This window comes from Schistocerca cancellata, chromosome 1, assembly GCF_023864275.1.
Source record: "Schistocerca cancellata isolate TAMUIC-IGC-003103 chromosome 1, iqSchCanc2.1, whole genome shotgun sequence".
NCBI lineage: Eukaryota > Metazoa > Arthropoda > Insecta > Orthoptera > Acrididae > Schistocerca > Schistocerca cancellata.
Genome location: NC_064626.1, coordinates 878,605,857 through 878,633,021, shown reverse-complemented (window position 1 = coordinate 878,633,021; position 27,165 = coordinate 878,605,857). Strand labels below are relative to the sequence as shown.

General features: G+C 38.6%; 1 protein-coding gene across 1 annotated transcript in view; it reads left to right on the top strand.

Moving 5' to 3' along the window:
* LOC126190416 (clustered mitochondria protein homolog) overlaps positions 1-26,614 on the top strand; it is a 352,064-nt gene extending 325,450 nt beyond the window's left edge. Inside the window, 5 exon segments of the mRNA XM_049931019.1 lie at positions 4,568-4,840; positions 9,257-9,382; positions 16,603-16,818; positions 19,367-19,575; positions 23,709-26,614. Coding sequence (XP_049786976.1) covers positions 4,568-4,840; positions 9,257-9,382; positions 16,603-16,818; positions 19,367-19,575; positions 23,709-23,853 — 969 coding nt within the window. The 3' untranslated portion in view covers positions 23,854-26,614.
* Positions 26,615-27,165: the final 551 nt, after the last annotated feature.

Sequence of the window (27,165 nt, the reverse complement as noted above, 5' to 3'; positions counted from 1 at the left end):
TCTGAACGAGAGTTTAGCGACAATTTTTCTCCATTTCAAAATCTTTGCAGACACCTCTTTAGTACATTACATTCTGCACAGAAATTAGTCATCTTAGATTTAAAAATCTAGTCAATTGCCGTGCTTCATTTCTGACTCTATCACTATTAGGCATAAGAATAATACGAATATAAACATGACATGATATGTATATTCTTCTGCGTTTGCTGTTAGTCTCACTCTAGTTTCGTAGTTTATTAGGCAGACAGGATTTAAATGAGTTAGCAGCAAACACGAAAGAATACATGGCAAAATGTTTATATGCGTATTATTCTTATGGTGAAGCGAATACTGCATGCGATTCACAATTCATAAAAGTTCCTATAAGGAAACATCTCTTCTCACAGGTAGGAAAAAATTCAGAACGTAGAGTTGACCATATTGACAAACATCCCAAACAGTCTTGCCAATCGGATTTTCGTAGTACATTGAAATGCTGCTACATTCGAAGGTGAACAATACGGAATTTGTATTTACTTCATTGGATAATGTAGGAAATGCAGTGGTCGAAACTCGAGGCGGAGAAAAAAAAGCTCATCTTCCACCTTTTTTTTTTTTTAATTCATTTACTGATGCAGAGGGTTTGGCACCAGTATTTATATTTGTGCCTGCAAAGCATGCCTGTGTAGCGCTACATACATTCGACGGCAGAAGTTAGTTGTGGCGGCACCTACCAACATTTGTCAGATCTTCTGCTTACTTTGCACTTGATTCTAAGCCACAGCCGGTTTTTTGGATTACAAAAACCGGAAAAAAAGTGCGGCTTCGATTCAAGTAAATACGGTAATCCAAAGCATGAGAGTGGCCCTATAATAAAACTTATGTTGTGAAGTGGTAACTATAATGAAAAATGTCTATCCGCAACTTAGATCAGGGCTAATATCACAGCCACCATAAACATACATAACTGAACTTACTGATTACTGGTGCTGTGGTGAGAACCCATTATACATCCTTAATTGAAGAAAACAGTTGAGACTGCTGTTCATAATATCAATATATGGATCACATCAAATTAGTGGCCTGTTGTGTGACGCAGTGTCAGATATCAGCCATGGCAATTGAGCAGTCTGGGAGGGCACTATACACTACACAAGCAATTAAACCCAGTTTGTCGTATTACATGCTCAGTTAATTAACCAGATGAAGTAAATCCAATACAATTAGAGCAACTAAAAGTGTTGTAGTTGATGACCAAATTGGATAAAGTAACATGTGGCCTTGGCCTACTAATATGTTCATGACACTGAAATTACAGTTGTTGTTAAAATTGAGCTATGTACAAGTACTTCAGCTTTGGTTATCCTTGGTCTAAAATTATTTGCAATCCTTGCACCTGCTTAATGAATTAAGGAAGTCTTGGATTTTATAGCCTGATACTGACTTTCCCTTGCTACTTCGATGTAAAAAGTGTTGTGTGAAATGTTTTCTCTCCAGGGAATCTACAGACAATAATTGTGAATCCTGGAATGCTTTTCAAATCTTTTCAAACTGACTATTGGCCTTAGCAATTTCCTCATTTACAACAGAATTGTGTATAAGGTAGTGTCTATTAGATTGCGTCTGTCAGATGGTTCAGAGTATGGTACAGGATCATTCTAGCCTTAAAATTGCTCTTAGCTCATGTTTGTGTATACACACACAAATGTAGCTGCAGTCTGTAAACTAATCATACCTCAAGATTGAGAAATCCTTGCACATAGCTATTTCGAATAACATAATTATGGACGATCATATTAAATGTGGAAACTTGGTACTTTCTGCTGATAGTGCTAGCCTCCTTACTGAAATGTTAATTCACAAAATGTTTGACAATATCAACAGCCAGTACAGCACCAACAGATTTTCATCTTTCTGATAAGGCTCAATACGTAAAGTTTAGTACTTGCCATTGAGTAACAGGATCTACATAACTGTAATCTGTTCAGGTAATGAAATATAAGTAAGATAGTCCAAAGTTTCTGAAATTACAAATGGATAAAACTGTCAGTGGCTCCTCCTGCAGGTGGAAGTATTGAAGGGGACAGAAGGACAGAAGAGTATGGAGGAAAAGGGCTAAGAGGTTTATGAAATAGGGAGAATTACAGAAAAATCACCCAGAACCCCTGGTCAGGAGAGACTTGCTGTACAGGATAAGAAGGAAAGACTGACTGACTGGGGACTGCACTGGATGAGATTTGAAATCTGAGAGCTTAAAGGTTTAAGATCAAGTAATAAGCAAAAAAAGATAATTGACAAAACATTGTGCAAGAATTAATAATAGTGGAAAGCTAAGTGTGTAATACGTGGTAGAGGTGGGGGCGGAGGAAAATAGAAAAGTCAGAAACTAAAAGATATAGAAAATTAAAGGGTAGTGAAGAAAGGAATAGTTACTAAGAAGAAATATTGATACTGAAGAAATTAACGTAAATTAAGACCAGGTGGGCAGTGAGAGTGAAGGACATGTTATAGAACCAGTTCCCACCTGTGGAACTCTGAGAAACTGCTGTTGTGGGAGGGGGGGGGGAGAATCTAGATGGCACATGTGGTGAAACAAGCACTGAGGTGATTATTGTCATGTTGTAGAGGAGAGGATGCTCTGCAACAGGGTATTGTGTGTTGCTAGCACACACCTTATGACTATCCTATTCAACCTAACTGATAACTTGGTGGTAGACATAACAATGTAGAAGGCCAAACTGTTTACATAACAGCTGGTACATGACGTGTTGTTTCACAGGTGGCTCTCCCTTTGATAGTGTATTTGTCAGTTACAGGGCTAGTACAGGTGGTGGTAGGAAGGTGTCAGTGAGGCAGTCACAGGGGTAGGAGCTATATGTTAGGGAAATGGGTGCAGAAGGAGCATAGAGCTACGACCAAGATATTGTGGAGATTTGGGGGAGGATAGGGTTTTTTCAGGAAATCATGCCCTGAAATGAAATGAATTCCATTCCATCTGACAGTTTGCCCATCACACGTAGAATAGCTCTTCATCCGCCCCCCTCCCCCCCCCCCCCTTCTCACCCACAAACATATTGTGGTCAGAACCCTATGTTCCTTCTGCCCACTCCTACACTATAGCTCCAACCCCTGTGACCATTACTGCTTTAAGATGTGCCCTACGCACCCTCCTACCACCACTTACACCAGTCCTATAATTGACAATAAGTATACTATGAAAGGGAGAGCCATATGCGAAACGACACATCTTATGTAGCAGCTGTACAGCTGTATGTAAACACCATTCAGCTTTCTACAATCTTCAATGGTATGACTACTACCAAATTATCATTTTGGTTGAATGGACAAAGACAGAGGATGTGTACTGGCAACACAAAATATCCTGTTGCAGAACATCCTCTACAAGATGACAATCATGAACTCCGTGCCTGTTTCACCACACATCCCATCTGGGTTCTTCCCTCTGCCACAGTTTCTCAGAATTCTGAAGGTGCGAACTGGTGTTCCAACATGTCCTTGTTTCTTACCACCCACTTGTGCTTAATTTATGTTAATATCTTCAGTCTCAACATTCCTTCTCAATAACTATTCCTCTGTTTTGGTTTTCTATATCTTTTATTTTCTGAACTGTCCATTTTTCCACTTCCACTATGTATTATGCCCTTAGCTTTCCATTCTTACTAGCTCTTGCACTGTTTTGTTAGCAAGCTCTATCTTGCTTATTGCCCCATCTTCAATGTTTAAGCTTTCAGGTTTTCAAATCTGATCCTGTGCATTCCCCAACAGTAAGTCTTTTCTTCTCATCCCATCCAGCACCTCTCCCCTGACCTGGGGTTCTGGACAACTTTCCTGTAATTTTCCCATTTTCTGAACCTTGCCAGTCCTTTTCCTTCATCCCTCTTTTGTCCCCTCAGTCCTTCTGCCAGGAGGAGGAGCCACAGGTTTCCAAAGCTTGCACATTTCATTAACTTCTGTGTGTTTTCTCTTGCTGCAACTTGGTGAGCAGAACTTTTGTCTAACCAATTATATTTTCAAAAATTGATTATTTTTGTTGATGTATTGTTTTGAAAAGTTTTTTGCAGTACACCTACTCATCCATTTTTTTTTTTTTTTTGCTTAAAATAATCAGCATCTTGGTTATGGAGCATAGCATGGAGAGTAAAAATTATAAAGGGAAACAGGTGATTTGAAAGCAGTAGGCAGGTTCAAATGGAAGGTTGCTGTATTATGCAGACATGATGATATGTGAACAGGATAGACTAGTGTGGAGAGCTGCACTGAATCAATCTTCAGACTGAAGACCACAGCAACATAGGCATTAATTAAATAGTTTTCTGTTAAACCAGTAATCCTACTTTATCAAAGAATGTCTGCACAGTTCTGTTGCACTGAAGAATATTGTATTAGATAACTTTCTAGTTTGTATGTTTGGCAGTTTGGTATGTGTGCTGCTCTGACATCAGCTTTTCCTTTGGTTTGTGTTGCCTAAATATTGACCACTGTGTAAAATGCCACACATTCATTGTTCTTAAAGAGAGAGGGAACTGTACATACCTTGCATTCATTATTTATCCTTTTTATCTTTTAGGCAACTGATGCTTACAACTTTTACACTACTGGCCAGACAAAGATTCAGCAAGGATACTTAAAAGATGGGTATGAACTAATAAGTGAGGCTCTCAATTTGCTCAATAATGTGTATGGAGCTATGCACCCTGAAATTGCGCAGTGTTTACGTATGCTTGCACGCCTGAACTACATAATGGGTGAGCATGCTGAAGCAATGGCTTACCAACAGAAAGCTGTTCTTATGTCGGAGAGGGTCAATGGCATTGACCACCCTTACACCATTACAGAATATGTGAGTATACTTAGTTATAAAATGGGTATTCTTACCTGATCATTAGAAACAGCCAAAATTGGCTGAATTATCATGGACATTATCTTTCTTTGTACAACAAAGATTGTTTTCCTTTACATATGTGCATTTAGTAAGACTAAGACTGACGGCATGTTAAGACCAGCTGACCAGTCTGAGGACAGAGCTAATTCTTGTATGGGAATGGGGTGGAGAAATGTCAGAGGTCCGAGTATTCTGACACCACGTCATTTTAATTTAAGGCTTGTTTCCAGATAAGTTAGTATCACACTATATTAGTTTATCTCCCCATTTAGATTGTGATCAGTTAATTGATATTACTCTTGGTCAGGATTACGAATTCACCACAATATCAAAACCTTCACTAGTATACAATAATAAAACAGGAAGTAAAGATGGAACATTCTCTCTTTTTGAGATAGAACCACACCTTCTACTTGAACAGAAGTAAACTTACTAGTGCTGGCAGATGTAGAAATATAAACATAAATTAAGAAGGGAAACAGAAAATGAAACTCTTGGTTTTCAAACTCTTACGTGCTGTATTCATTAGGAGAACTTTCACACTTTCCATTAATTGGATTTCTTTGGGGGGGGGGGGGGGCAATTTTTCACAGTTTCTTCTTTCTTCCAATGCCCCTCTCAGATATATGAGCAGTGTTCAAAAGAAAAGGTGTGAAACACTGGGAGTATAATTGAAGTAGTCACCAGAGGCCAAAGCACAACTATCCCACTGTTTCATGAGCTGAACTAGTCCTTGTTCCATAATTCCTGTGGCTCTGACAGGAGCCAGTCCTTTGCTGTGTCCTTCAGTCCATTGTTGAAGTGCTTAGCTTTTAGATGTGTTTAGCAGACCTAACACATGGAAGTCACTGGGTGACATGTTCGGGCTGCAGGACGGGTGCCAAAGCTGCCCCCACTTGAAATTGGCCATTACATGTTGTGCAACCTTGGAGACATGGGTTATTGTGCAGCAGAATCACTCCCTCCATTAGCAACACAGGCCGTTTGCCCTTTGTGGACTTACGTAGGCTATGGACAACATACTTTTTTAAAGAGGTGTCCAGAACCTATAAATACCTTTTAGCACACTTATAGCAATATTAATGCACTTCCTATGTCGTGTACTATTTACTTTGACCACCCCAAAAAGAAAAATTAAAAATAAGTTTCATTCACTGTTGCTGACTTTTACTCTCAGCATACTTTTCAAAGACATACTAATGTGTAAGGAAGACCCTGAACCTTGAAATATTCAATATCTCTTTCATTGGAGACTGTGATACTTACTATTGAGACTTAAATTGTTTTGAATTCAACTGAATAATTTAAAACACACATGAAATTTGGTAGAAGAATTCATTAAAAACAATAAATATTTTTTCATAATTTAAAATATAAAATACCTGACTGGATTAAAAAATTTTTAAAGGTGGACATAAAGTACCCCTACACTGGTACTGTAGGCGTTAAGGGTTTTCCGCGATTGAGGAATTCAATGGGTATTGTACCTCAGACATAGAAAATATCTTGTCTGCTGAGGGCACAGCTTTGAATTACTTTTTAGGGGGTGGTGATGACACATTCTTCCACAAATTTCAACAAGCTTGGTTGTTATGACATTTCAAACCTTTTCATTTGAGCACTTCTTATAATATCCTGTCACTTCTACTTTTAACATACCACAGCTGCCTAAGATTTACTAATAATAAATATTCAATAAAACATGTATAGCATTTTAAGATGATGAAAATAATGAAAGTAACTTGCTTACATTAATCCTCAGCACATTGGTTTGGCATTACTTAAAAGAATAATAATGTACCCAATGCAAAATAAGAGTTTGCTGTAGGTTTGCAGGACAAAATTAGACTACGTGCTAAGTGCAAAAACAGCATGGATACAAGATGCTGAAGCTGGAGAATAAAAGAATGCTGAATTAAGAGCAGAAGAAAAAGAACTGATTCAAATTAACATGTTCCTCACATGGTCAAAACTAGAAAGGTGATGATGGAGGAGGAGGGGGGGGGGGGGGGAGAAGAGATTCATACTGTTAATAAGGCAGAGATGAAAGTGAAATAGATGGACATAAGTAAGTGTGCACAATAAGGAGTCAGGATTTGCAGTACGAACAGTGGATATGTTTTACACCACACATAACAAGGGAATGTCAACTCAACTCAACTCCTCAACTATTTAGTGGTTTGTTGTTTTTACTTATTAAATTTATATTCCACCAAGGAAAAATATGTAATGCCAGAGAGGGGAGAAATAGAAATAAAAAAGAACAGTTGGACAAAATAGAGGATGGCAACAAAGAGAGGACAAGACTGTGTGCAAGAATGGAAAAGAGCCCAATTAGCAAAAATTTTGTGATAATGGAGATTCAACCATAGCAAACAATAAACAAGCAAAGACATGAATTGAGGACAGCCAACCAACAAAAAACAGCCCACTCTCTTGGTCCAGTGTAAATAAAAAAAAGAAAGGAAGGAAAAATACAGCTACCCATTAATAATCTGCAGGTAGACGAGAGGTTGTCCAGTCCAGCAAACCTTCTTATGATAAAATATATCTGTATATAACAATATATTGTCTCTTGATAGATTGCATAAATGTCCATTCTACTACGATGGCAGAATGACTGCTACTGATGTTTGGTGTGAAATATCAAGTAAAACTTAAGACGTGGTTAGTTTCTGTTCTATTAAGTTTGTTTCTGTCCCGTTGTTTTCGGCATTTTATCATCTGTCTGACCTTCATGAGATATTTTTGTGTCAGTAGTTTATTTTTATTTATTTATTTATCCATCCTTAGACAATGTACATTCTATGGATGTCGTCAGTGAATGTACAAATTATGGTATGAAGTCTAAATATTTTCTTAACAAATGCCATATACATTATTTAATAAGCATAGGTATTTTGACTTAGAACTAACATACACAAATACAAAGTGCTGCAGACAGCAGACATAAATACATAATACATGAATGGGGGAAAAATATGTCGTCAGGTATAACTTATGTTAGGTGTTCCCAACAATTCTTTGGTATTCATTTAAGATACTCGTCCAAAGTGTAGAAACAATGGCCTTGCAAAAACTGTTTTAAAGTTTTTTGTAAAAAAATAATACGTACTGCTAATTATTTTATATTCTGTGGCAGCTTATTGATTATCGTGCCTCAATAATCAAGACTGTTCCCGAGCTTTTAGCTTCAAGCTATAATTGTCCAGATTTTTTCTGGTATACATTATGGTCTGAAAAATAAACTCGCAAGGAACAGTCAAAATGCCCAGGTTTTTAAATAATTCTTTGCAATGAGCCCATTTACTGCATTTGGTTATTATTATTTCAGGTCTCTCTCTTTTAATCTGAAAACTTTTTGTAGATTCTGGGTACTATTTCCCCAAATGATTATTCTGTACCTAAGGACGGCATGCACATAACCAAAGTAAGCTGACATTACACAGATGTCACTGCATACTGGTGCAAGAACTCTAAGTGCGTAGCATGCTGTGGAGACCCTGTTTGAGATAATCATGACATGTTCATTCCATTTTAGTTGGCTGTCGATGTACAGTCCTAGGAATTTAGTGTTAGTTACATCTGCTATTGAAGTGTTGTGTAGTTTTAAATTTATGGACTCGTACTTCTTGTTTATTCCAAAGCACATGCTGTTTGTTTTCTTAATGTTGAGAGTTACTCTGTTCCCTGTAAACCATTTGTAAACATCTGCTAGTGCTTCATTGGCTTTTTCAAATAGCAGATCTGTGGGATATATTATCTTTTAGAGAATGTTACAGTGTTAAAGATTGTTCAGTGGTTGTGATAACCTTACAGGCTTCTCTTTTCAGAAGACCTGGCCGTTTTTAATTTTTTTTAATTATTTCTAGTATTGTAATACAGCAATAGTGTTAAATTAGTATTAAAATAATATCTTCATTATAAATATAATTATCTTCACAAACTTTGAAATGAATGCTTATTTCATATCGCAGAACTCGGATGACTGTATTTTTGTTGCTGTTAGTTTACCATTTACCACAATATGCTTTAGAGCACTGACTATGACTATGGTGTTGATGATGATGATGATGATGATGATGATGATGATGATGATGATGATGACGATACCATAAGCCTGGTGTCTCATTAATGAACAATAAAATTGGTAATCAGTAGTGAGATGCCATATTATATGTTTTATATTCCATTTCTTTTTCTATTTATTTTTAACATGTAAACAAAATTTTCACTGTAATTAAAAAAAGTTACAAAATACAGTAAAAAAATAAAAATAGAGGAAAATTATTGTGTGTGTGTGTGTGTGTGTGTGTGTGTGTGTGTGTGTGTGTGTCAGTGGGTCAGTAAATGATCCATTTGTTTTTGTTCCAGACACATCTTGCTCTATACTGTTTTGCTAACAGTCAAGTGAGCACTGCACTGAAACTCCTATATAGAGCACGGTACCTGGCACTGCTTGTTTGTGGCGAGAACCACCCCGAAATTGCACTACTTGATGTAAGTAAAACATACTTTTTTTTTATTTATTTAGTATTTATGACTATGCAGACAGCATAGAAGGTGATCACTGGAAAGATTTTCATTAAATAAATACTATTAAGATAATATGCCCCTTAAAGTGGCAACAAATGGAAACACGTGGAAAGATGCAATTGCTAACTTTCAGATACAGGGCTCCTTTTTCTGGTGGAACAGAAAAAGGGTTAGAGCAGAAAGAACCAGTAAGGTGTAAAATACAGGAAAAGTAGCAAGACATGGGTTCTGAAATAACCTTGTTGTCTGATATCCCAGAGGTTTTCCACACCATAAATCTGTATCTGCAAATGCTTATAACCTCAAAAATCTGCATACCTACCAGCCTCTAAAGATACAGTCATCCAAGTACTTCCTCCAGAACCTGTCATAACAAGAACAGAGAAATCAAAATGACACCTTCAATAATTTGTTGTTTGTTTGGAAGCATCAGTAACTTAATTTCTAACTGCTTTCAAGCTTTTGTACACATGAAAATGATGTCGATAATAGCAATAACATCTCCTTAAAATTGCAGAGGCCTGTAAACAACTTACCACTGTTTGTTAGTTATCACATCTTTGCAGTGCTGAGGAGATGTTATCGCCATCAATGAGGTCCCATTATTTTTTTTAAGATGTCACTTTGATTTCTCTGTTCTTGTTATGTCAGTTTTTGGAAAAATTATTTGGATTACTGTACTGTAGTGGCTGACAGTCTTGCAGATTTTGTAGATTTATAAACATTTCGAGGTATTGATATAATGCCAATAAGCAATAACATCAGCAGACAAACCACTAACCATGCATACAAGGATGAAAAGGAAGTGTGTGTGTGTGTGTGTGTGTGTGTGTGTGTGTGTGTGTGTGTGTGTGTGTGTGTGTGTGAGAGAGAGAGAGAGAGAGAGAGAGAGAGAGAGAGAGAGAGAGATTTTGCTGCCAGCATACAGGGACATTGACTCTGCAGTGTGGCTAATACTGTGGTGGTAAAGCGCAGATAGAGGAGTGTGGTGCTGCATCTATAGGGGGCTTTCAGCACTACATCAGTACAGACCCTGTATGTGGTGCTTGGGGCAGACCCAATAGACATAACTATTAAGTATCATAAAGCAACATAACTGCTGGAAAGGGCTAGACCAGACCTAGTGAGAGACTTCTTAGGGGAAGGAAATATAGACCTTGAGAGAGTTTGAAACATAATGTAAATTCCTGGCAAAGATGGTGGGGCAATTGCAACAAGGTGTGTAGGGTATATGTGTTTTTCTCCAACATCAGGGAGCAGTTGAGGATGAAACGTGTCAATTCCAGCTGGGGAATAGTTCAATTCTTAATTGACTTTGGCCTGTACCTCATGCATTTGCTGCACATAAACCTAGGTCAAGAGGCTGGTTGTGGCTTTTGAGAGAGGAGGAGATCCCTAAACACACATTTCTATACTGTTATTGATAGTCACAGGAAAGATGACTAACCAGTGACACAACAAAATCACTTTGAGACCAATCTCAAGAACAACTGTGCAGACAGAATATCTACAGCACTTCATAAAGAGAAATTGCATGGTGAGAGTGCAGATGGCAATGGACACAGGTGAGGAGTGTCTCCAAAGACTCCGACGACTGTCAGAGTGGTAGCAGATCAGATGACAGTGGCACAAGCATAGGCATACACACATAGAATAATGACAAAATGTATAGTTACTGGACTGTCACAAAAAGAAGTGTTCATTAGACAGTAATATTTGATTGTAAGAGACTTGGGGAGGGGATGTGGGGAAGAGGATAAGGAGGGAAGATGGAAGTCACAGTGGAAAGTAGTGGGGGAGTCCAACTGGTAAACCCATTGAAGGCTGGGCAGGAGGTGCGTGATGGTGTGAAACTGTGAAAACAGATAGTGACTGCATAGGAAACCAGGAGCTGGGACTGCTGAATCAAAAGGGGAGGGATCCCAGCATCAGCCAGAAGACTATTGACAGGGCTAAATGGATACCACAATGGTGAACCGGGTCAAAGAGGTACAGCATTGAAGGGGTGGTTGATCCCTAAATTTGACAACCATAGTCCAGATGAGACAGAACTAATGCTCAGTAAAGACAGAGAATGGCCGAACGGTCCACGCCCCAAGAGGTGTGTGTGCAAGGAAGCGAAGAACATTGAGTTTACAAGAACAGCCAACCTTCCGATGACGGATGTGGGGGCAACCAAGTAAGCTTGTTGTCAAAAAGAACAACTAAGAAACGAAACTGGAGGACTACAGTAAGGTAGTGGGCATCGAGGCAGCAATCTGGGTCAGGATGGACCACAGTACAGCAACAGAAATGCACCACTCTCAACTTAAAGGGAGAGAACTGAAAGCCACGTGAGTGGGGTCCATGTGCAAGTATGTCAGGTGACATCCTGGAGCTGTTGTCCTGCAGAGGCCAGTGAGTGGGAGCTAGCCCAAATACAGAAATCATCCACATACAAACCAGGGGTGACCAACAGTCTGGCAGAGTCCCAAAGTCCCTTAATAGCGATTAGAAAAGGACACACAGTATGGAGCCCTGTGGAACACCATTCTCCTGGGTCTGCAGAGAGCTGAGAATGGTACCAACTCAAACTGTGAATGACTGATGGAACAGGAACTGGCGAATAAAAATTGGGAGGGGCCCCCGAAGACCCCACTCATGGAGTGTAAGGAGGACATCATGGCGTCAAGCAACGTTTTAGGGCTTACAAAGATCTAAGAAAACTGTGGCAAGATGGTGCCATTGAGAAAAGGTGTGCCAAACCACAGTTTCCAATCAAAGTAGATGATCGATCAGACACTGTCCCTTCTGAAAGCCACACTGGTAAGGAGATAAAAGATCCCAAGATTCAAGGACCCAATTGAGCCGGAAGCCACCATCCATTCTAGGTACTTGGAGGGGACATTGGTTAGGATGACTGGCTGATAACTATCAAGGGATGATGGATCCTTGCCAGGCTTAAGGAAAGGAACCACGATTCTCTCTCTCCAGTGAAAGGGGAAAGTGCCTTGGAACCAAATATGCTTAAACACCTGGAGGAGATGGGTAGAAAGGCTACCTGTAAGGGTAAGGCCTGGAATGGAAGACAGCCTCTGAAAATCACACCTGTGACGAAGAAACAGAAGAACCTAGAGAGGAGACAGTGTTGCCAACACACCCGTTTGCTCTGTTTGATTAAGGAACGGGCTTTGGCAAGAAGATACTTAAAGGTAATAAGACCAGCAGAGGACAGGTACCACTTAAGAATTGCAAGTTGTGGTGATGATCACAGATAGCGGTGGCAATGGCCATGCTCCACCATGGGAATGGCCGATGGCGAATGGAGCCTGTTGAGCATGGAACAGAAATGCCAGCAGTACGGATTATTTTGTCAGACAAATATATGTGACTTCATCAATACAACCAGGCAATCAAGATGGAAACATGATCTTGGAGGTATTTAGAGACCAATCAGCATAATGGAGAGCCCAACGAGGTGACCTGGTCAGAGCGAGGTGATATGGGAATGAGAGAATGAATGGGAAGTGGTCGACCAGTGTAAGGAAGGAAGAAGGGGAGGGGATGTGAGTGAAAGATTCAATGGCAGGAAAAGAACCATATATGGCACTAAAATGAGTAGGGGAACCATCCTTAAGAAGGCACAGGTTGTAGTCAACAAAAAGTGGTCAATGAGGAGCCCCTGACTAGATGAAGCAGCACTGCCATACAAAGGGTGATGGGCATATCTCCGAGGAGGAGAGAAGTGGGAGTTGCTGAGGGAAGGCACTTAGGCAGCAGATGTAGGTGACCTGTTAGGAAGGAAATAGAATTTGCAAACTGTGACAGCAGAGTCCAAATGGACTTGAACAGCAACTGCTTCCAATGGAGTACGAAGTGGAATCCATGTACTAACAATATCTATATGGACCAACATGGAGACGCCGCTGGTAGCCCTCAAAGAGCCAACCCGGTTCCGACAGAAAGCACGGGACTCTTGAAGGGTCGGTGAGTGAACATCAGTAAAACGAAGTTCCTGGACAATGACTCGAGGTGACGAGTAAATGGCAATAAGGTATTGCAGCTCTTGGAGGTGATGGCAGTGCCCCATTACAGTTCCATTGAAGAATCGTGGTGCGGATATCCAAATGGGAGGCAAATGGGCTAGAGCCACTCAGGCCGTTGTGTTGCCATCTGTCACTGACGAGAGTGGGGTAGCATCCAGAACAGGATTTCAGGCTCAGGTTGAGACAGCATAGGTAGCATATCCGGAGGCACTGGGGTGGGGAAGCTTGTCCTGGGACCTCTGTTTTTTCTTCTTCTCTTTCCTAGGTTGAGGAGGTTAGGGAACAGAGGGAGAGCAGGGTTTTGCAAGATCCAGAACCGAAAGAGTTGTGCGTAGCAAATTGGGGTAGAAGGCTGTGGGGCTGAAAGATGCTGGGGAAGGAGTCTTGGGAGGGAGTCCAATCACCAGCAGTCACCCAAGAAGAGGGGGTTACTTCTTTGCCTGAGGAGGGGTAGCAGCACCCTGAGAGGAGGGCATGGGAACCGCAGGGGAAGGGGGGAGGAGAGAGGGACAGGACTGTGGTAAGGAAGAGGGAGGAGGGGGAAAGGATATAACAGAGGAAAAATTAGAAATCATTGAACAGGACGAAGTTGGTCTAATTCTGAGGAGCCTCAATGTCAGATAAACAATCCAGGGAGTTATATTCTTGTATCTTCTTTTCTTTCTTATAAGCTGGGCAGTCTGATGAGCATGGAGAGTGACAGTCGTGACAATTTACACACACAGGTGGTGGAACATGGTGGATCCCTTCCTGAAGTGGGTGTACACAGTCACCACAGAGGGGGTCCGCCGTACATCTGAAAGACATGTGCCCGAAACGCAAGCTCCAAAAGCACCTCATGGGTGGCGGGATGGATGGCTTCACATCACACCAATAATACATGACGTAGATTTTCTCTGTGAGGGTATCTCCCTTGAAAGTCAGAATGAAGGTGTCAGTATTGGTGCAGTTGTCCTTTATGACCTGTCTGCACATGCTGAACAAAATGAAAGCCCCATCGTTCCTGATTGGCCCAGAGTTCATCATTACTTTGAAGGATGAGGTCTCTCTTAAAATGACTCCATGGACCATATTCAAAGAATGATGAAATGTAATGGACTCCAGGATATCACCAAGATGATCCCAAGAACAAAGAGCTGCAGATTGGTTGGGAAAAGTAGTTCTGTTAAATAGGGGACCCGACTGCATCTTACTGAGAGTTTCCATTTCACCAAACTTGTCCCCCTTCAATATTTTCAACAAAAAATAATGGCTTTGCGGTGGTGAACGTACCCCTGTCCATCATAGTACAGACCAGGTAATGTGGAAAGCGTTTTGTTCCCCAGCCAGCGAGCCTGCCCCTCATCCCAGGGTGTAACCAGGGAAAGGAAGGCCACAGGGTCACAAGAACAGCACTCCATGATCACTTACCACTTTGAAGAAATGGCCATAGGAGAACGGCCAAATTTTTGGAGTGTGATATGCCTCATGTGCAAAGCATATATCCTGATACCACCCAATTCGATGAGGGGCTCTCCGCATGGGTGCCACCCAGCTACAGCAAGGGCCGACTGGCATGGCAGCCGTTGCTGTGGGGTTCCGATATTCCGGAATGACAAGCAACCACTCCTAGACATACGTGGAGGAGGCAACAGCTTGGGTATCAGGTGATCCCTGTGTTGTTAGGGGGCTCAGTCAAATGGGTACATAACAGCCCCACCACAAAGACTGGCTGCACATGCTGGTGACTTATCAGGGTGGAGGGGGCTATGGGAGGGAAGGAAGGGGAGAGAGGAATTCACAAGGAAGGAGGGATAGGAATTCACACTGTAGATGCAAGAGAGGGAGTTCTTCCCAAAATGGGTCACATTACAGAAAGAGAATTTAGAAGTGGAGAGGTGGATAGCCAGGGTGAAATAATTAAGAATACTGACAGGGGGGAAGGAGGGGAGGTATAGGGAAGAAAATGCAGTCTGGGAAGTAAGAATGGGCTGCAATAGCTGAGGGCTCCATGGGCACCATGCTTGAACTCGTGAAAGAACCATAAGCCTCCAGGGGTTGGAGAATGTAGAAAAACTGGTGTGTGATGTGTCAAAGCCATCTTCAAATGTTATGTTGAAAACTTGTGTGTGATATTTCATGTTCTACATTGTCAAGAGGACAAATCTGTTTTGCTACTGATTTGTTACACTTTTTTTCCATAATTTCCACCCTGATAAATTTTTTCTGAAATTAAAAACTTCACTCTGAAAATCCTAGGTTACATGAAAATGTGGCTCTAATTAGGTACATGGGGTATATGTGTCCCACCCAATTTTCAGAATCTGCCAGATTACAATTTTTTTGGTGTTGAAAGTATATTACTTATCACAAAGGAAATAGTTTTTGACCTTTTATTTTTCAGATTATGCAAAATAAAATTTAACCATGAAAGTAGGAAAAGTTAGTGTGAGTTAACATAAAGATGACTCTTTAAGTTGCAGACACACACAATCAAATTGTCATCCATGAAGACGAATGCCTTGCTATAATGTTATGGCATGGAGAAGAAAGTATTTTGCTAAAAGCAGTGAACTTACGACACAAACCAAGTGTTAGACATCCATGTCAACTATTTCAGAGGTCTTCAGTTATATCTCCGTCAGAGAGGTCAAAAGCAGAATGATACATCGTATGGATAGAGGATCTAGTTCTCATTGCTGTGCTGCTATCGTTAAACCAACAATTACAGTTTGCCTTTGTAGCAGCTGTTTATTTGCTATCATTAAATTTCCATTTCTGTTGACAGCAGTAACTAAATATGTTACAAAAATTCATCTTCTGTGTCAAAGATACATAATATATCAAAATATATGAAGGAAATCTGTTCAAAACTTGCAAAGAACATAAATTTTTATAAAACTGAAAGCAAAGAATATAGGGATATTAAACACAAGGTATTCCATTTCTGGTTTCAGGAATTATAAGTGTGGTGACTTGTCAGTATATTTCAACGTATTTTTCTTTAATTTCACATTAAAGTTTTATATCTGAAATGCTTTCTAACAGTTTATTTTACAAAGAAAAATATTTGAGACAAATACATTCATTCAAATTGTTTATGTATCAGTGTTCTATTTAAAATTCATTAAGAAATTGAAATTACCTGTTGTGACATTTAGTTCTCGGTCTCTTTTGCAGAGCAACATCAGCCTGATCTTGCATGCTGTAGGGGAGTATGAACTTTCATTACGATTCTTGGAGAAGGCTTTAGCACTCAATATCCGGTACTATGGCCCGAAGTCCCTAAAGGTTGCTGTCAGTTACCATTTGGTGGCTCGTACACAGAGCTGCATGGGTGACTTTCGATCTGCCCTAAACAATGAAAAGGAGACATATGCAATCTACAAGCAACAGGTATGATGATCCAGTACTAACAAAACCGTAGTTCAGTTCAAACTTATTCTTTCTTTTTGTTAATGTGTTACGTTACTGAGATGTGGATGAGGATAGGTGGTTGAACTACAACACACACATCATTACTATTTATAAATGTATCCATATAAACGTGTACATATACTGTACAGAATGACACTACTGCCTCATCCAACATATGGTATTCTGGTCTTGTCATATGTCTAACTCACCCTACCAGGAACGGGGCCAGCTGTGAAAGCAGTTTTATCATACACCAAATCCGTTGTAACCTTTTCACAACTATTTATGTAGGCATGACCTTGAAGCTGCTGTCCACCAAAATAAAAACCATTTCCAGACTGTAGCCAGGTGCAAACTTCCGCAACCAGTAGCCTTCCTGTTACCATCAACAGTTATGTAAGAATGTGATAGTGATGTCTAATTAAACACAGGTAGTCAGATAATCATAGGTTGAAAGCTATAACACTAAAATCAGGGCAGTAACAGTGAGTGCACAGAAGTGTGCTAACTAACAGATGTGTGTTATGATAGAGAGTGCAGATACTGTTGAATTAACTCTAGTTAATTCCTTAAGCTCCAATGTCAAAACTTTACAACTTTAGATTTGTCTATTGAGTGAAGCTTGATTACTAATTAGCTGTTCAGCCAGGTGGTTTTCACAGCATAGTCCATAATGGATATAGTTGATGTTCTGGCAATGCCATAACTGTCATTATTGATAATAAACTGTGCTGCAAAAACAACACTGCAGTCAAACCTGAGATGAGGTGCCATAAGGTGCAATGTCAATAACAGTAAAAATCTGTTGGCCATAAAGCCCATGTGTTTTAATATTTGCTGATAAATGGAGAACAATAATTAACTTCCATCCTGAAAAGGTGATTAATAACTACAAACTAATATTGAGACACTTTTTGGAAAGGAAACAAGAACTTACTTTTAAAATGAAACTTTCACTTTTGCAAATCATATTTTTCACAGAAAATGTTAAAATAAAAAAGCAAGACTGCCTTTGTGAATATTTCCCAGTCTCAGAAATTATTGTAACAAACTCTTCAATGGTGCATACTGAATTTTGGTAAACATGCATTAACCCTGTGTTTGTGGTAGAGATTAACGTTGGCTATTATTCAAATGCTAATTGAAAGCTTTATTTTTTGAAATAGCAGAGATCATCATCATCAAATCCAAAGTCCTCACTATTGTTTTCTATCCTGCATTGGGGTTTCTGGATGTAAGCAGTCTCACTTCTCTCAGATGTTAGTACAGTTGCAAATCTTTTGGGTATTGGTAGTCTTCTGTTTCAGAAATGTTGAGCATACCATCTTCTCACCCCGACAGTGCAGCACCTTACTGCCCTGTAAGCATTATGAATGTTGGCTAACTCACTGTTTACATAACTGTACATGGTTCATTATTGCAGCGTGATACAATAAATGACAACTAGCATAGCACTGTGTAATAGCTGATAAGTCTAGCAGAAGTGCACTAACACACACACCCAACTTGGTTCCCTCCCTTGCCATGGGACAAATGTCTTCTCACTTGTTGTTGACTGACTGCTGTTTATGGCTCTTGTGTGCAGAATGGAACATTTGCAACTTATGGTTATTAGGTGAATGTTGCTTGGTTTAATGTGTCCCCTATCCTGCTCTGACAATTGTTGCAATAGGTCTCCCATAACCTCAAAACTGTTTCCTACCCATGAACAGACTTAATATCTGATGCAAACTTTCACATTATTGAAACTAAGAAGGGGACATTACAGATCAACACTCTTTGAATTTGTTTGTACTTAAGGGATTTCAATAGAACTGTTTAGTCTCTGGATATATAAAAAAAAATTATTTTCAGTATGATGATTCCGCACTCACATTTTCATGGAATTAATAATAAAAAATCAAAAGCTATCATTTTTATTCAAAATTGTGATTCAACATTTGTTAATTGACAATTTCATTTGGTATGGATATGGAATTTCAATGGAAGTTACAAGAAGGTTACTGCTAGTGAGATTTGAACCAGCAACTTTACAATTACAAAGATTTTTGTTCTTAAAAGTGCTCTGAATTCTTCTATACTTCAAAGGCAGTTGTTTAGAGTTTCCTTGGGAATTACGTCACACTGATTTAGGCAAGTGAAATCCAGTCACTGACTTTCAAATCTTATAAATGTGAAGAAAACTGGGGAGTGCATAGAAATGGAAGTTTCATACCTACATCACTACTCACTTTAAATATGTAGTACTTAGTTTCATAGAAATGTTGAGCACTTTTCAAGTTTCTTTGCACTGTATAAGAACATTTCCTTCTTCACTCTGGTTGGTTTTAATGTGATATGCTTTGAACTGTGTAAATGCTTCCCCAGCACTTTGCTCCTGTTGTAACACAGACATAGGTAAATTCTTCACTAAATTCAGAATACCGTATTATTGAATTATGTGATGCAACTGATACTTTTTCGTTAGCCAGTTTTCAATTTCTCCAGTTTCCTTCAATGTATTTTAATTTAAAATTGTTTCTTTCAGCTAGGTGAATCACATGAAAAGACACGAGAATCTTCGGACTGTCTTAGACACCTAACATCTCAAGCTGTGGTGTTACAGAAAAAGATGAACGAAATCTATACGGGGAAACCAGGGGCAACATTGCCTCCAATACAAATACAACCTCCTTCAATGGGCAGCGTTCTTGATATGCTGAATGTCATCAATGGAATTTTGTTCGTGCAGATCAGGTTTGTAAAACTGGAAATTCTCTCTCTCATCCTCCCCCTCCACCACCCCTGTATGTATGCTTTATAAAGTTCACATCTGCTCTTTGGTTCTTCTCTACATATCGAAAATGTGGAAATGGAACCAGTAACCTGCTTTCAAAACTGGGTAAAAATGTAATGGCAAGCTGGCCGGGGTGGCCCAGCGGTTCTAGGCACTACAGTCTGGAACCGTGTGACCGCTACGGTTGCAGGTTCGAATCCTGCCTCGGGCATGGATGTGTGTGTTGTCCTTAGGTTAGTTAGCTTTAAGTAGTTTTAAGTTCTAGGAGACTGATGACCTCAGAAGTTAAGTCCGATAGTGCTCAGAGCTATTTGAACCATTTTGTAATGGCAAACTGAAAAGTAAGCTTAGTTTTCATGTAGTATGGTAAGCAGTCAACAACTGGCACACTGACTTGTGCTGTAGGGTAAGTGTACTTAGAACTGTGATAGTAAGAAAGGCACAATACTTCTAGATCGTCCACAGTGGCTGCTGAAAATGAGCATACCAAATGTGAAATCTGTTCCCCAATACAGTATTTAGTGGCAGAAATTTCAAAGCTGCTAACATTCAGGACAAAATTTATGCTGTGTATGGATGAAATAGGATGAGTGAATAAGTAAGGTGTTGATTTTGTCATTAAAGAGTGAGAAGGTTGCAAACTGTTGTGACTACATGGCTAGGGTACTGCAAGCCATATGTTTATGGAGTTCCAAAGCTCCTTTCTGAGAACTATAAAATTCAACAGGTAACTCCCTGGACTTCCTTTCTCATTACAGTGTAGAAAGAGATGATAAACTAAGAAGAATTGATGGGATGAGACCCGAGTTTCCGAAGCTAAAAGAGCAATCCGTGGTATGGTGTCACTGCACTTCACCCAACAAATAACAAATAAAAACGTGCCAGACTCTGTCAGCCAGGAAGATTGTGGCTGTAATTTTTTGTTCTGCTAAATGATTCTTGTTTCTCAGTTTTATGTAACACCAAAGCATGATAAAATTCAAAAACTTCTGTGGGACTTTCAAAAGACAGTCATTCAAAAAAGTGGCCCTGTTTTTTTTTTATTGCCAGTGTAGTGTTTTTGTGTGACACTGCTTGGCACTGCCTGGCAAACAAAGAATTATTGTTGATTTCAGTGATACACTTCTTATATTGTGCTGTACAGCCCAGATTTACTTCAAAGAGATCTCTACTTCTTCAAGCATGTACAAAAGTGGTTTAGGTTCCAATGCTTTGCTTCTGACAAAAAACTTACATGCTGCCTTGATGTGGCTGCTATCTATTGTGGCAGAATTTTATAAAGAAGGATTTGTCAACTCAGTAGGAAATAAAAGCATACACATAGTATGCCATTCATGCCTGCTTGAACATACATGCAGATGCTAGCTAAGCCTGCAGGTTGCACTGTCTTATTTGCCCATAAACATCAACTGTGCAATGTTCTCAGTATATTGTCATTCATGGTCTGAAGAGCTTCCTCTGTAGTTGTGAGTGCATTATGCCAGAGCTAAATGAATTCAAAGGTGGGCAAATTTCTGATGCTCTTATGGTGGATGCTTCCATAACAAAGATAGCAGAAGGGTTTGCTATTTCAAGATGCACTATATTGAAGATGTATACCGCATACAGGGAAGGTGGAAAAATCATCATCCACTGAGTCACAACACAGACAAAACTCTGTTAAGTGATCGTGATGGACAGTCATTGAAGAGGGATAATAGCTGCAAAGGTCACAACAGAACTGAATGTTGCATTCATAAACCTTGTCAGCACCAAAACAACATAAAGGGACACCAAAACAACATAAAGGGAGCTCCATAAGCAGGGAATTGCAGGATTAGCTGGAATTCCAAAACCACTCATTACTGGTGCAAACACATGTAACAGGACAATATGGTGCCAAAGCCATAAAACCTTGACTGTGTAGCAACGGAAGGACGTTATTTGATTGGATGAGTCTTGTTTCACACTGTTTTCAACTTCTGGCTGAGTTTATGTCCCAAGTGTGAAACATGATGGAAGTTTGGTGATGATTTGGGCAGCCACATCATGGTATTCCATGATCCCCACGGTTATTCTGTGAGGTAGCATTGCTGCCGACAATTATGCGATCACTTTGGCTGATCGGGTCCATCCCATGTTACTGTGTTTGATCACCAATGATGCTGTTTTCTAAGACGACAAGGGCCTCTATTCACACAGCTCGCATCGTCTAGGATTGGTTTTGTGAGCGTTAGAATGAATTGTCGCATATCTTCTGGCCACCACAGGAGAGAAAGGTGTATGATCACTATCCATCCATCATCATTACCTGAATTTGGCACTAGTTTGCAGGAAAACTGATAAAATATGCTCTCAGAAACCATACAGGACCTGTATTTACCCATTCTGAGATGGCTGGAAGATGTTTTGAATGGCAACAGTTGTTCTATACCACATTAGGCATGGTAACGTGTTGTGTTTTTCGTGTTTCCATACCTTTGTTCACCCGTTGTACACGAATGGTGATTACGTAGAGAAATAATACAAGATATTTTCCAATAAATTTGCTTTAAGCAGTCCAGTATTTCATTTATAGCTCAACTGAGTTTACTTTTCAGATATCTCTCGTATGTACTTATTCGAATGGTGACTGATGGTAAGCAAGTTGAAAATGACAGTAAAAATTTGTCGTTGAAATTAATACCCCTTGTGTAAAGGAACAGGAACTACAAAAAATGATATGGCATGTGGCAGAAAGTTGACAGAAATTCATAAATGTTGTTCCATATATGACGGACAATATGTGAAATTTGAACGGGAATCAGAAAATGTTAAAATTTCCAACTCTCATGTTGGGACCACTCTTGTTATCTGCACATAAATGACCTGATGGATAGGGTGAGCAGCAATTTACAACTGTTCAGTGATGTTGTGTATTGGAAAGTACTGTTTTTGAGTGACTGCAGGATGATCTGGACAAAATTTCTATTTGTGTGATGCATGACAGTTTGCTCTACATGTAGAAAAAATACATTTTAATGGAGATGAGTAGGATAACATTCACATACAATATTAGTGGTGTGTTGGTTGGCACAGCCACGTCATTTAAATATCTAGGCATAGTGCTTCAAAGTAATATGAAATGGAATGAGCAAGTGAGATCAGTAATAGGAAAGGCAAATGATCGACTTCAGTTTATTGGAAGAATTCTAGGAAAGTTTAGCTCATTTACAATGGGCACCCCATACAGAACACTAGAGCGACCAATTGTTGAGTACTGCTAGAGTGTTAGGGAGCCACACCAGGTAATGTTAAAGGAAGATATCAAAACAATTCTGAGGTGTGCTGCTGGAGTTGTGATGGTAGGTTCGATCAGCATGTGAGTATCGTGCAGATATGACTTTAAATTGTACTACAGAGATGATCCGTGAACTCAAATGGGAATCTCTGGAGGGAAGATGAAATTCTTGTCACAAAACACTGTTGACAAAAATTTAGATAAGTTGCTTTTGTGACTGACTGCGGACTGATTCTGCTGCTGCAGCTGATGTGTGTTTCACGTAAGAACCACAATGATTAGATATGGGAATTCATGGCTCATACTGAGGCATATAGAAAGTCATTTTTTTTCCTTGCTCCATTTTTGAGTGGAACAGCAGTGGTACACCATGTGGTGTGTGGTGGCTTGAAGAGTGGCTTGAAGAGTATGTATGTAGCCTGTAGATTTAGGTGGGTATATCATAAATTTGATTAGCAGCAATCTGTTTATGTTAGCCTGCAATAAATCACCTTCTACAGTATTAATAATGCTTTTAACCTCTTGGAACTTCATTATTGTTATGATTTATGTTTACGATATGTAAATTAATTGTATAACTAACCTATGGCTTGTCTTCAGTACTTAAATGTTTATTGCTATCACAAGTGTACTATTTATGCAAACCTTGCATATTTTATTGCTTATTGTTTTTGTTACTACAGATATTAGGTGATCCTCTGTTAATGTAAAGATTTTCTGTACTTGTTTACTTAATAATATGATGATTATTGTATGTCCCATTGTGTACTTCTTTTTGTCATTACTGGTGTGTGTCCTTTATTTCCTTATTAATAGCCCCAATTTCTTTTGCAGTCAGCAGGACATCGAAAATTTCAAGGCTGAAATTGAGAAGCGTCAGCTGAAGGAATCTTCTCCAGCACTCTTGGACGAAAAATCTGAGATTCTTTCAGAAGTAATAAAGGATGCTGAAAAGAAAAAAGTTGTGAAATCAAGTTGAAAACAGGCTGAAAAGGCTTAGTGAGGCCATAGTGCATTCATCGTGTGTACAGACAAGAGCAGTGATTTCAGAGCAGATTACTAAGAGTCCAGTGACAAGGGTAAAGGTGTAAAACTGCAAGGGGAAAAAGTGAAGAGTGAAATAAGTGATGTGTGTGTGTGCCTACTGTCAGTACTTGACATACATTTGTGGAAAATGACAAGTGTACATCAGAGCTGTAAGTTTTCAGTTTATCCCAGAGTGCCATAGGAGTTAACTCTCAGCTCTGTTTTTGTATCTCTGTGACAAATTTATTAGGAGCTGTGTTCCTAGAAGCTGCAGCACACCATTCTTCTGGGTTACAAATAGTCTGTCCATACAAGAACATAAGTGCAAAGCATTGTGTTGTGCTGGAATCCTCTGCAGCTGTCAAATAGTGCCCAGGGGCAAGTAACTGGAAGTGGCCTAGTTTGTGTGTGCGTGTGTGATGGAGTCAGTAAATTGTTACTGATTTTATTGTTACTATTTGAGAAACATTGTTAATGTTATATATGCATTATGTACAGTGAGACACCTTTTGGGCTAATGCATACAGTATTTTATTTTTTAAAAATACAAGAAATTATATATAAATGGGTTTTTTGTAACTTTGTTGCATACGTTTATCTGTTCTCTTGTTGTTACCTGTGGACTTAAATAGCAATACTTGTTATTTGTAATACCACATCAGAATGCATTTGAGTATTCCTGTGAGGTGTCGAGAAAAATGTGAAACATGTGCATTGTGCCTAAGATGGCTTTGTACTTGTGAATTGTATCATTTTTCCCTTTCTCGTAATGAGAGAGGTAGTTTCTCTTTGTTTTCTGTTAATGATGGTCATGCAAACAATGACTAGGTGTTTTGGTACTGGGGATTGAAAAAGGTACCATTGGTGAAAGATTCTATTATAGAATGTACACTAAATTTATAACTTGTATTTATGGTTGGGTGATGTTGTTGAAACTGACTACTCAGGATACATTATTATTGCTGTTACATACCTGTTATCATCTGTTGTTGAGCTGCACTGATAAGTAGTAGTTTTTATTTCACGTCTGTACATTAAAAACTTGTGATTCTATTGGACAAAAACAGAGTGGTGAGCATTTACATGTCACTGATGTTCTAATAAAATATCTAGTCATTCATTATTCGTCATGCTAGAGAAACTACAAATTTTCTACAGAAGTCAAGCTTCCTTATGATTAAAGCAATTTTTTAAAATATAGAAGTACAGCGCATCATGCATAAGAATGTTATGAATTTGATAGTTACTGTGAAACATTTATTACCTGAATTCATTTGAATGTCTGCCATAAATTTAGTAGTTCTGAGCTAGTTTTGTTTGATTTTTCTTTGCAGAAAAGATTTTCAGTGAAGAAGAATAGTAATCATGTTCACTGAATTATCTGAAAACCTAATCGTACAATAGGGTTGCCATTTCATAGTAGCTCTTTACTATTGTTGATATATACTGAAATTCAGTCACACACTATTTCGTATACATATCTTTTCCATTTACATAATGTTCTGCTTTTATTTCCTAGCCATTGTGTTTGATTGATGTACACCATTGTAGGAAGACATGCGTATTGTGCGCGCATTGTACATCTTATTTCTGAGACTTGAAGAATCTCATATTGGTTTCACTAAAATATTCTGATACTTTACACACAGGTGGTTTTTTTTCTGTAAATGCTCACCACAAACTATTTTTTAAATGAATAAAGTTTAAATGACAGGTTATTAACAGTTACAGCCTGTGTTCTGAGGAAGTTGTTGGTGTTACTGTGTAAAGCCAAAGAGTTGTTTCATTGCATATGCATAGTAGTAGTTCTTCCTGAAGAAGTGTGAATATGTTAGTGATTAGTAGCATGTACTGACTAGAGACCTGATTTATCTTTTTTATATAGTTGTTAGGTATTCTGAAAAATTATAGTTTTATAGTTCTTTTGGCTGTTGCTTAATGTTTGAATTTTAAACTTTCGATGGCAGTATAGTATTTTTGTAAATATTGTAGTGAACTTATTTTGCTGAGTAGGTACTTTGTACTGTATCCAATTAGTTGACATTCCATAATAGTTTTCACACATTTTTAACACTTCATAACAGCATACAGTCCTGGTGCTGGAAATGGTTAAAAGTATTTCCGTTAGTTCAAAAAATGTAATTCCTTTCCATTAAAAATGAGTGTCAAAAATAAAATTGTATACTCCTGGAGAATACAGCTTCCACAGCAATAATGGAACATGCAGATTTTTCAAGGTTGTTAATTATATTGAGAGTATCACTGCTATAGGTCCAGGAATAGAATTATTCTCATCTGTATGTATATTAAGAATGCGCACCATTCAAATAAGTCATGATATTGTGACAGTCTTGGTGTTCAGTTTCATAAAATAAGCAACAAAATATTCAATGAAAATTAACATGTATAAGGAGTGTATTCTGTTTAAAGAAAAGGTTTCTTCGTTTTTGTTAATAAGGCGTGGTTTTCTTTGAGTCTGTGGTATTCACTAACAAAGTTGAGGCTTACAGGTGATGCTTCCAATTCTTTATGAATCAGAGACTGCTGTGATTGGTGCTAAATAAGTTCTCACTTATGCATCGAAGGATACTTAAAAACTCATTCTGTTAGTCACATTCAGGAACATAAATCTATAGTTTTATGTCTGAATGTTACATGTAGCTGAAAAAAAAAAAATGATTCAGCATTGTTCTTACATTGCGCTCTCGATAAATGTAGTGTGCCTTAAATAATGTAAACTGGAAAAAATAATAATTTTTGAATACATATCTCATTGTGCATGATAAGTGAGGTTAACCTTTTGATATGAGTGTTTACATTACACATTGTTTCATTCTTTTGTAAGCATTGACTAGTCATTCATTTACTGTTGCACATTTTTATCATTGTTACAGAAACTACTGAAAATTTGAAAAGCACACAATCAGTTAAAGTTCAACCAGTAAATTAGTTGTTTGCTCAGTGATTTAATAAAAATTAATAATGCACTTAATTTGAAATTATGCAAATTTTTTTATCTGAATGGGCCTTTTCACTGAATGAAGGAGCTATTATTGTGAATATCAAAATTTTTCAAAGAAGTTATGTAGTATTGGATATGAAATCTGAGACAACATAAGTGTTTACGGAGATTGTTCCCTACAAGGTCACGAACATGAGAAGACCAATTCCTCAAATTTTGTCTCTTACTGCGCAAGATATGTTGTTACATCAGTCTCAATGAGAGTAGTTCACCATATTATAAATTTCATTGATATACGAAACA